This window comes from Gopherus flavomarginatus, chromosome 14 (genome assembly GCF_025201925.1).
Source record: "Gopherus flavomarginatus isolate rGopFla2 chromosome 14, rGopFla2.mat.asm, whole genome shotgun sequence".
Lineage (NCBI taxonomy): Eukaryota > Metazoa > Chordata > Testudines > Testudinidae > Gopherus > Gopherus flavomarginatus.
Window position 1 is genome coordinate 39,709,445 of NC_066630.1, and position 12,188 is coordinate 39,721,632.

The following is a 12,188-nucleotide window of genomic DNA, read 5'->3' on the forward strand; positions in this document are numbered from 1 at the left end:
TAACAAGAACACTACATACTGGTTTAGAACAGACTTTGAATGCATACTCAATTCAAACCACAGGGGAAGTTTAGAGGCTGAACGTAGTTACTAGAGTGGGGACTTGACTAGGATATTGGAATTAAATGCAATTTTGAGAAGAGGGGGACACAGAAAAAAAAAGTTCTACAGGCTATTCAGAAAGCTGGAGGCTACATTTCCCAGAGCAGTAGAACACAGAGGAAATATGGTTGGCCTATTTAGCTGGAAGGACTTAGTGATGATTGACACCATAGCAAGTGTTATGACAGACATGTAACTAATGCATATCACCGTGATTGTCAACTTTGTGCATTACCTTCTGTCTGTTCTCCATAAAATAAAGACTAAGAAAAAGCTTAAACATCTGATGTCTGACTCTTTACAGAGCACATGAAAATATGAAAAACCTCCACCTTTGGCTGCTGAAGGGGAAGGGAGAGAGGAAGAGATCGATGGCCAAGGCATATTTGGACCGATGTTCAGCTGCAGGAGACGTGATGGGAGTGTACAGTTAAAACTAAAGAGTTAGGTGGGTTTTCAGGTTTGTAAGTGTTTGCTCAGCCAGGTAGACACAGGAAATCCAAAGAACTGACTAAGACTTTATGGTTATGCACTCAACATCCGAGTCATTAAAACAATTTAAGCTGTTAAGAAAATCTCATGGTTTTATTTTTGTATAATGTAGCATTGAGACATCTGAACAAATCAGTATCTGGGCTGTACAGGCTGCTGTTCTTTCCTTTCGTTTCTTTGGGTTACTAGAGCAAGTGGTCAGTACATAAAGACACCACCTTTTGCATTATGGATTCTTTCCAAGGCATGCTGGTACAACACACATTTTTCTTGTCAAATGCAGCTAAGTCTAACTTCCAAACATCATGCACAAGAAACTCATCTAGTGACACAACGTAAACTTGGCAGAAGGGCAGGTCATGGATCTTGCTTGCTCGCTCACTGCAGTGTTGCAGGTTTGTGTATGATATTTGGAATGTTCCGTGAGTGTGAATATATCAGTAAAGGAGAGGAGAAAGAGAAAGCACAGGTGCCTTGGGGGTACCAGCTCAGCCGTAGTTGTGCAGTGCTAGCCTGAACATGTCATTGGTGCAAACCCAGGCATCACTGATGTTCTTTAATATAAATATCTGGTGGAATCCTATGATAGGATCTTCGTCAGCCTATGGAGAGAGGGGAAAAAAAAAAAAAAAGATTTTAAAAAGATCTTCACTATGCCAAATATATTCAAACACACATGGAAACAAGATTCACCAGCTGATGCCAGTGATGTCATGCTCTACAATGTACTTTACACCTCTCAACAATACCATTCAGCTTTAAGATAGCCAGGGATTTCTCCTCTTAGATGTTCACACCATATTTTTAATTCAATGATGTAGGAGTTCCTCAGTGCAGCTTACCTAAAGCCAGAGTTTCTCTAAAGCCACTGGAGCTTTAGCACAGATTTATTATGGTTACAGCAGCACTTGCCTCTTACAGATAAAGATGCAAGTGCACTCACACAAACTGGTGGTTTCAGCAGTTCTATTTATTCTGGCCCCAAAAGAACAGCCCAGTAACAAATGGAAATAGTCATTTGGTTAAGTGTAAAAAAGCCATATGAAAGTCAACGAAGTAATGCATTATGTTAAAATAAACCACAATCTGGTAAGAAGTTAGTTTGTGATGTAACTGCCATGCCGGGCGCTGGCCTCAGAAGGGAGTTTCCATGGAAGTCAGCAGCAGTAACATGGCCTAAAGATGTAGCACCATGGTGGTTTAAGGGAGAAGGTTCTAGAGGGTGGACCACACAGAACTGACTGGTTACAAGTTACTAACTCTTCTCTTTGTTTCCAGTTGCTAGTCTACATTAAGAAAAGCTAAATATGTGAAGTACCATCATAATGTTACTTTCCCACAGGGCCGTCCAGAGGATTCAGGGGGCCTGGGGCAGGGCCGGGTCTTCGGTGGCAATTCTACAGCACGTCCCTCTTGGAGGGAAGGACCTGCCGCCGAATTATGACGCAGCAGTGGTAGATCTGCCACCGATCGTGGCTTTTTTCTTTTTTTCTTCTGCCGCTTGTACTCACTGGGTGGCACTCCGATGCTTTGGCAGCACGTCAGTGGTGGGTCCTTCACTCGCTCCAAGTCTTCCGCTGCATTGAAGGACCCATCGCTGAAGACCCGGAGCAAGTGAAGGGCCCACCACCGAAGTGCCACCAAAAACCTGGAGCGGCTCGCGGGACCCCTGCGGGGACTGGGGCAAACTGTCCCACTTGGCCCCCTCCCGGGCGGTCCTGCTTTCCCATGTAAGCAATTGCTGGAGTTGCCATGGGATGTCCTGGGATGACAAATGAGGTGTTAAGTATCCATGAGGATCTCTATAAGATGTGGTTTACACTAAAATGTTTCAAAACCCCAGATTTGGGGTATTTAATGCCAGGTTATAAATAATCAGTAACTGTTAGTTTGGAAGGCACTATGCTCAGCCTACACACATAATGCTCTGCCCACCAAAACTTCAAGAACTTTGGCTAAGTCGTGCAGTCATGTATACCTGTCTTCAGCAGCACTGCTCCTGACCAGGTTGAGGGGTCACTTCAAGGTGACCCAAGACCCAACTCAGGGCCAAGTGAAGAACCAAACTAGACTGTCCAACTCAAAGCCCATACCACATGCTTTAAGAACGGTGTGTTTGTTAGTATGAGATATCTCTGGAACAGAACCATGCAAGTATTCTTCAGAAAGTGACGTGATACAGCTTTAACCAGAGAGTTCCCTAAGAATCGATTCCCGTCTTCCAAGAGATGGAACGTTCTGCGGCCTCGTACAAGTGATTTTCATCTCTTCTGCACAGGTTTATAGCCAGGGTTCTCAAACTGGTGGTTGGGACTCCTCAGGGGGTCATGAGCTGTCAGCCTCCACCCCAAATCCCACTTCGCCTCCAGCATTTACAGTGGTGTTAAATATATTAAAAAATGTTTTTAATTTATGGGAGGGGGGTCACACTCAGAGGCTTGCTATTTGAAAGGGGTCACCAGGAAAAAAAGTTTGAGAACCACTGGTTTATAGATATACTTTAGAGCTTCCATAAACAAAAGTTGACACCACTGCTCCATTCTTCATGTTTTAAGAGTCTGCATCTTCCCCAACCAAAACCCATGGATCAAGAGCATCAGATTAAATTGCTCTGGCAGGTCTGCAACTCGATAGTAAATCAAGTATTTTCTATTCTCTTCATTTTGAGCATCAATAAGCACGTAAATCTAAACGGAATTCCACTAGGCACAGCACTGTAGTAGCTCTGAAGTTCTGAATAGAAACTTCATGGCATCAGCACAGTGTGAACATAGAAACTGCCAAACCAGATTAAACCAATGGTCCAGCTAGTGCCGTTATTCTGCCTCTGACAATGGCCAGCACCAGACGTTGCAGAGGAAAATGCTAAAAGCCTACAATAATAGAATAATCCGCCCTTCTGGGAAGCATCTCACCTCATTTAGAGATTGGTTTATGCCCTGAAACAGGAGGATTTATCACTCCTAGATGTAACCTATCAAATATAACTATGGATTTTCTCATAATTCATACAAATATCTAAACCTTTTATGAATCCTAAACTCTTGCTAGGGCTTGATATTTTGTGGCAAAGAGTTCCGCAGATCTGTTGTGTTCAGTACGTAGAGTATTTCTTTAACTGTTTAAAATGCATGCCTTCCAATGTTCTTTGATCGTTCCCTATGGCTTTGGCAGAGAACCTCACAAAGGGCTATGAATGAAGCTAAGTGATTACACAGTAAGCGGTAAATTCCATCACTGATAAGAGCTTGTTTATTGGCTTAATTTGGGCTCAGTTTCCTAATGGATACTGTTTAGCTGGGATTGCTTCTTACCACAGCCATCAACAGCCATTTAAGCACACTCTTTTGCTTGCCTTCCGGCTTCCCTTGTTTAGTCTGTTGTGCCTTTATTAGTGGCTGCATGCTACCTCCATGCTAAGCCATGGATTTTAACAGCAGGGTTGGACTAGTTTCTCTTTTTGTGATTCCCCTTTCCAAAGGGAAGTGTCACTATGATGGATTTTGGTACCTTTTCTCTTTGAGGATGTTGAGCATAGTTACACTGCAGTCACTATTATTTAAATGGTTCAACCAGAACTCTGATCAACTCCTTCACAACTAGCTTTTTCAAAAAATGTAAATTGCTTCTTTAAACCTTTGCTGACCAGACTGACCATAGGAACAGCCATATGGGTCAGACCAATGGTCCATCTAGCCCAGTATCCGATCTTCCAACAGTGGTGAATGTCACAAAGGGAATGAAAGAACAGGAAAATCATCAAGTGAGCCATCCTGTTGTCCAGTCTCGCAACTTATCTAATTCTTTTTTGAACCCTGTCATAGTTTTGGCCTTCACAATATCCCCAGGCTGACTGTATGTTGTGTGAAGAAGTGCTTCATTTTGTTTGTTTTAAATCTGCTGCCTATTAATTTCATTGGGAGACCCTGGTTCGTGTGTTACGTGAAGGGGTAAATAACACTTCTTTATTCACTTTCTCCACACCTTTCATGGTTTTGGTAATCTCTTTTCCAAACTGAAGGGTGCCAGTCTTTCTAATCTCTCCTCATATGGAAGCTGTTCCCTTAATCATTTCTGTCGCCCTTCTCTGTACTTTTTCCATTTCTAATATTTTTTTTTTGAGCTGGGACGACCAGAACTATGTGCAGTATTCCAGGTGTCAGTGTAGCACTGATTTATATAGTGGCATTATAGTATTTTCTGTCTTATTATCTATCCCTTTCCTAATGGTTCCTAACATTCCATTAGTTTGTTGACCAGGTTATAGAATGAAGTCACCCATTATTACTGCTTTATTTGATTGTTGTTGCCTCCACATTGTACACAGTATTTTTTCTGACCCAGAGGCCATTAGTACACAACTCTAGCAGCATATTTGTATAACTTGGCATTTGCATCTCTGCAGACTTGACTGAATGGGCCTCTTCACTCAAATTCTCTCTCATGTTTTAGGGAGTCTCCTTAGCTACAGTTCTACTCCCACCACCTCTGCATATGTTCCAGGGGCTCTCAAGGTACTGTACCACTCCCACCAGCACTGCAGACTAATCTGCCCTTCCTTTTTAGCGGGTTACTATGTATCACAGTAGCCCACTGATTTTTGGAGACCAACCATGTTTCAGTAATACCATTCAGGTCAGGCTCCTCCTCCACTGCCAGGCATTCCACTTCATCCCGTCTGCTTTATATGCTTCTTGTATACAGACAGACATTTATCTTTGGGTTTGGCCACCAGGCCTATTTTACAGCTTAGCTCTGGCACCCAATTACTGTTCTGGAATGTATCTCTGATCTCATGGCGAAGAATTAAAGCTACATTTACACTACTGACCTTACAGTGGCACAGCTGTACTGCTGCAGCTGCGCCTTTGTAAGGTCTCCTGTGCAGCTGCTCTATGCAATGGGGAGGGTGCTCTGCCGCTGGCATAATTAAACCACCCCCAACGAGCGGCAGTAGCTATGTTGGCAAGCAGGGGGAGGGATAGCTCAGTGGTTTGAGCATTGGCCTGCTAAACCCAGGGTTGTGAGTTCAGTCCTTGAGGGGGCCATTTAGGGAACTGGGGTAAAAATCTGTCTGGGGATTGGTCCTACTCTGAGCAGGGGGTTGGACTAGATGACCTCCTGAGGTCCCTTCCAACCCTGATATTCTATGAGATGCTCTCCTGCTGACATAAAAGCGCCGGTGTGAACAGCGCAGTCAGTAAAACTTACATTGGTCAGGGGTGTGTTTTTTTCACACTCCTGACTGACAAAAGTTCTACTGACAAAAATGCTAGTATAGACATAGCCTTAATGTCACAGGTTGTTTCATATTTTCATGTCTTATCTGGCAAGTTTCAAACAATGCTCTTAAGTGTTTACCATGCATCACAAACATCCAGGTTTTTCAAGTGATACAAGCTGCATATTCCCTTTTTCAATTGGACACTTTACATACAGAATTAATTATTCTAAATTCATTCTGTAGTAATCACTTCTAAAACCACACCCCATAAAGGAGCATTTGGAGAACCACATATTGCTTTGAAAATGCACAAGCAACAGCCATGCTACTCAGACACTACAAGATCAATCAAGATGTAAGAGCAAGCAGAGAGCATGCCTTACTCAGGAAGGAGGGTGAAGACCACCAGAGATGGAGAGAGGGCAGAGGTTAAACGTTGTGCAGGGCTAGCCTGAAGACTTCATTGGTGCACACCCAAGCACCTTGAAAACTTTTCAACAAAAAGGTTTGGTGGAAACCTAGAACTTGGTCATCGTCTGCCTGAGCAGGAGAAAAAAAAAGACATGTAACTAGACAGAAACAAGTTCCAAGAACACGGGGTGCCACAGTCATTGCTGGATTTGGCTGAAGCAGGTAGAAACTATGGGCCTCAAACGCTGTCTCCTCTTCCTGTCTGAACAAACAAATGCTCATCAGGGAAGGGAGAAGCAGCAAGAAGTGATGGAAACAAAATTAGGATACGTGGGAGAATTTAGTTTATCCTTTCCACACTAATTCCAGATGTGTAAACTAATGACAAAATACTAGCCCAGCTACAAAATCTGCTTGCTCATCCTGACCATCGTGATTACTAAAAACCACCACTGCCCCCTAGATGAGTTTTGAGAGGCTAGTTTAATATCTGTTTAAGAAGTTTTTTGCCAATGAAAGCGTGACTGATGTACACTAAGAATCTAGAGACCCATCACACAATCCTTCTCACACTGGCGCACTCTACCTTGAGAATGGGAAGTAAAAAGCATTCTTATAGATTCATAGATTCTAGAACTGGAAGGGACCTTGAGTGGTCATCGAGTCCAGTCCCCTGCCCTCATGGCAGGACCAAATACTATCTAGACCATCCGTGATAGACATTTATCTAACCTCCTCTTAAATATCTCGAGATGAAGATTCCACAGTTCTTACAGAACACTTTGCTGGTCCATCCTCCTCTGTCACATATTCAATGAGATTGTCACTGTCTCGTATTCAACAAGATCTAAGGATGTGAGGGTAGGTCTATTAAAGGACATAGCCTCAGAAGCACATGGACAGAAAGTGGAACATCTTATTACTTTTCTAAAGCACTCAGAGGATAACGTGTTCAACAAAATGGAGGTTTGGGGTCTGAAAGATGAGATTTTGAAGCATGCCTAAGGTAGTTAGGAGCACAAGTCCCACTGACATTACTTGGAAACTGTGTTCCTAGGTCATCTGGACACATCTGAAGAGCCCACCCAAAACCCACAGCAAGCGTGTCTGCTTTTTTAGTCAGCATGTAGCAAACATCTTTCCTTTTGCCCTTCCTGACATTTCAAATGCTTTGTGCCTCACTCAGGCTACTTCAGTGCAGTCTGTGTTTTGGAATGTTTACTAGCAAATGCCTGCACAAAGCAATGAGAGTTTAAAATCCAATAACGGGTTTGGAAATTTTTGCACTAATCTCCATGGTGCTTCTAAGTATTTGGCATTATGGTCCTATGTGTACTAGATTAGGAGCCAGGAGAACTGGGTTCTTTTGCTGGCTCTGTCACTGATCTGTTCTATGATTTTAGCCAAGTCACTTCTATTCTGTGCTTCAGCTTCTCCCTCTGTAAAGTGAAAAGCATGATATTTTTCCTCTCTGTAGGATGCTTTGAGATCTACGGATCAGTGCTGTTTAGGAGCTAAATGTTTTTCATAAGTTAAAGGTTACATCTAAATAACTGGACGCTTGCAGCCCTCTGGCTTTGTTACTGCTGTTTTGGTAAGATCTGAGTATCAATAACGCCACTATTAAATCCAGATAACTGTCTATTTTTCAAGACTAACACAAGGATATTACAGTGCATCAGTTTCAAATGTGTGTGTATTCATAAGTCTTATGTCCACATTTGACAGCTAACCTGATGGATGGACAGGAAAATGGATATTTTATGCGTCTCTTTTACTAGGAGAGTCAGTTTGCTAAGCTTCAGTGTAACAAGCACTGATGAGGATTTTCCTTCATGCTAAGCAGAGGCAAATGGAATTCCAGTGACACACAGCACATACAAGGCAGAAGCCAAGACCAGCTGTCACTGTGTCCATTCAGACCGTGGATCCAACTGTAACATCTGGTGCCAAGATGAGCCCAGAATACTAAACAAGGCACATTTAAACATAGGAGTGCAAGTCTGAAGACTAAGCTGTCTGCCTCCTGCTTCTGTACCCAACACAAACAGAAATGAAGGAAAGGTGCAGACCCTTTGCTACAAGCTACATTAATGGTTTGACTCACTTCACAGATAAGGGAAAAAAATGATCCCGTGCTACACCACATGGTGACAGACAGCTGGCAAATGCTTTGTATACGTGAGCAGTGTATATCTGCCCAATAACCACATGCACTGTCCCGTGATCCCTGCAACACTTTGCCTTGACTTGCCAAGTTGTACTTTTCATAGGAGGATAAAGAAGTTAAAGATAAGTAGGATCTATGGCGGGGTAGTCAATAGGTAGCCCATGGCCAAATCCGGACAGCCAGATGCTTTTGAACTGACCATGACATCTTTTTATTTACTTATTATCATCATTATTGGTTTTGTATTATTTTCTCTGGAGTCTGCACTTTGAAAATACCTTGACCAAGAAATGTGGACCTTGACAAAAAATAATTGATTACCCCAATCTATAGCATCAAAAAGTGGTGTGTGTATGTGATAGGTCCTAGACTACATTGTCCACGGTGAGGTCCATCCTACTGCAGAACCAGAAACATAACAGTTTACAAAGAGTATTCCTTAAGGAGATTAAAGACAGGACCCCACAGCCACAGGATTTACCTGCAAATACATGCCTTGCTGCAGAACTGTGATCCACTTAAAAAAAAAATCCTACCCTTTATGGCAGGGGTCCCCGTGGTGCCCGCGGGAGTCATGGCGTCCGCTGGGGCGTCTAAGTGCATCCATGTACTGGGCGGCAGACGAACATCCGCCGAAATGCTGCCAACAAGTAGCGAACCACCGAAAAACGGCATTTCAGCAGCGACACTTCTGAATGACGCTACTTGTTGGCGGAATTTTGGCGGATGCTCATCCGCCGCCACGATCTTCCATGGCTTGTCGTCTGGGGGGTTGGGGACCACTACTTTATGGTGAAGAAGATAAACTTGAAAACATGAATGGTGTAACTACTGCAGCTTCATCTGCCCGAGATGGCAGAGAACCTGAAAGTGCCTCAGATATGAACGGCCCCCAGTCACCTCAACCAGGGCCCCATGCTAAGATTCTGAGATTGTCAAATTTACTATTCCCCCTTCATCACCACCTCCCCACCCAAAAAGAGAGACATGGAATTCAGCATTTTTGCCATGGAATAGTTATTTGCTGCAGCCAGGTGCCTGACATCTCGCTCTACAGTTATCCTCACTAGGGTTAAGTTCATTGTTTATACTGCATGTTCACAGCACTGTTCCATGGAACTAAGCTACAGAGGCTAGTGGACCAGAGCTGGAGTCCAGCTTGCAGCTAGGGACCCAGAAGTATAGGTTGGCCAGCTGGGCTGCCTCTAGAACAGTGCAGCAGCCAAGGCTTGGGAGCCAGGGAGATGAACTACTGAGGTCAACTCCATGTTTGTCTCCCAGCCCCACATGAGAGGGAAGCAGTTCTGAACAGGACTGCCTGGGCAGCTGCAGAAGCAAAGGCCTAGGCTACCTGGAGAATGCAGTGAAAAGCACACCCTTCAAAATAATCAATGAGAATTTTCACTGATGAGCCACAGCTTGTGGGGAGGGAGAAGAGGGGGCATGATGGGAACAGGACAGACAGGGGACATAGATTGAAACCCAAAGGGGTAATTTGTGATGGTACAAGGTAGTTGTTGCTACCATTTACTATCTGGACTCCAATTATAGGGTAATTCTTGGTCTTCACTAAAAGAGGAAGACCTGTAGTTTCAGGTTTCAATAATGTCCAGAAGCAGGAGGTGTGAGGCCAAGAGCTGCTCTTCCCCACTACCCAACAAGACCAGGTAGGGCAGATCAGCTCATTTTGGGGCTCCAGGGGATTTAAATAACTCTGATCCAGCCTGACTCTTTAGTCCATCCCAGATTCTGCTGGAGGTTTGATGACAAGAACACGCTGTTTCCAGAGCCATCTGAAGGAGTAAACGTTGACAGTACTCCGTGAAGGAAACTGGAGCATGCTAGCCAGAAGCTGGATGGGCTGGGGATCCTGCTGTGGCAGCATGCACTCTCACAGGACCCAACATGCTTCTGGCACACCTCACTGAGTGTTAATGCAAGTTTAAGATTTCCAGTAAAGCGCAAGTCCTGGCTTTAGCTAGTTTCTTTAAGGAACTTTGTGGCCTCAAGGACAAGGCAGCAAATCCTCTCAATCTATGCTCTTCAGGCCTTTGGAAGCACAGCTGTTCCCCTAGAGAGGTGGAGGACCAAAATGAGGTTGATTTAATTCACCAGCACAGCAAAGGTGACAACGTATACATTGTGTGTTCAGGGCAAACTGAAGCCATATAGGTAAAAATAATCTGGAGTAGCATTCCCTCTAATTTTTCCCACTCACGTGCGGAATGAGTTTTGTTACGTGCACCAATATGGAGGTGATGTGTGACAAATCACCTCCATATCGGTGCACATAACAAAATTAATGGGGGGTGTGTGGCACGAGGGGACTCCCCGCAGCCCTTTCCCCTCCGGCAGCGCACAAAGCTCCAAGGGAGGGGCCCTCCTCTCCCCTCCAGCAACAGTGAGAGAGTGAGCTCCCAGAGCCAGGGGAGAGACCTGTGGCAGCCCTGCACTCCCCAACTTGCTCCCCTCCCCAGTCCCCGCCCACACCCTACCTTTCTCCTCTCCAGGCCCCTGCTGCACGGCCCTTTACAGCCTGCCGCGTGGCCATGCAGCTTAGAGGGAACTTAGATCTGGAGTAGCTTCAAGAGAAGGGACCTCTTCAATGCTAGATGGCATGGGCTCACTCAGACGATATTACCATTCCTGAATCAATTTTGGCCAGAAAGAGGCAGAACAGGATTGCAATAACTCAGATGCAATCCCTGGGGGTTTGACCCAAGTGCCATATCAGTCAGCCCTCCTCTTCCCATACTGTGGCTGACTAACCTTAACCCAGCTGCCTGCACAGAAATGGAATACCCAGGCTCCATTCCAAGGACTGTCAACTAATATGAAGGACTACTGGACTGTACTTGCACTTCCATGGACCAGCTGTACCAGAGAGCAGATGGAGGCATCACAGCCTGCACTGCTAAACTGTATGAACAAGGTAACCAAATTTACACCTTCCTGAAGAATTATGACCCAAACTGCCATTAAACAGAAACTGTATCCATTAAGACAGTGGTTCTCAACCCTCGGTATTGGATGTGGCCCACATAACATATCGTGGGCCGTACACGTGATCCATAATGGTAACTAGGTTGAGAACCACTGAGTTAAGACCTTTACTGCACCCATGACCTCAGTGTGAATGAGAACAGCAGTACATCTAAAAGGCCAAACCAAAGAAGCAATGCTTCACGTGACATTGCTGAGGTGCAATGGTTTTACGAAGGGCTTTTAATCTAGCATGGCAAGCAGTCTCTCTTGGAAATGTTCTACACCAGAAGCATGACACCCTAGTATAGGCATTAACAGGTGCCTCCAAAGTACATAAGCTGTTTTACAAACATCCTGAAGAAAACTTTAGGACATTAGCGTTTGTTTCCCTGTAATGGAAAGGAGAGTTTACCTTAAGTTGTCCCACAACCATACTGAGTATACAGCTGTCAGGCGTGGGCTGGTGGTCTTGTGATGTGATGCTGTGCTGTATTTTTTGAAAAGGAAGGCTCTACAATGAGAAGGAAAAGAACAGGGTGAGCAGATAGGAAGTGTTCCCCTCCTTAGAATATATTATACAATACACATTTCATGTAGGAAATCAGTTAAGTGCAGTGGCATAAGAAGCTGAACTAGTTTGGAAATAGACACAAGTTTACATTCTCAGTGCCACAGAACGATGCAAGTGGTCAGCAGAAAAACACAGGCGCTCAGCTGAAGACTTTCTACTAAAGAACAAAATTAATTTTACAGATAAACAAATACTCCATAAGCCCCATCTCAAAGTGCAAGTCAGATTTAGCA

General features: G+C 44.2%; 1 protein-coding gene across 3 annotated transcripts in view; it reads right to left on the reverse strand.

Moving 5' to 3' along the window:
• Window positions 1-659: 659 nt before the first annotated feature.
• NUTF2 (nuclear transport factor 2) overlaps window positions 660-12,188 on the reverse strand; it is a 57,372-nt gene continuing 45,843 nt past the window's right edge. For all 3 annotated transcript variants that reach the window (XM_050922484.1, XM_050922485.1, XM_050922483.1), the window contains 2 exons: window positions 11,797-11,895; window positions 660-1,196 (listed from right to left, as the gene is read on the reverse strand). In XM_050922484.1, the coding sequence (XP_050778441.1) occupies window positions 1,083-1,196; window positions 11,797-11,895 (213 nt within the window). In that variant the 3' untranslated portion in view covers window positions 660-1,082. The remainder of the gene's footprint in view (window positions 1,197-11,796; window positions 11,896-12,188) is intronic.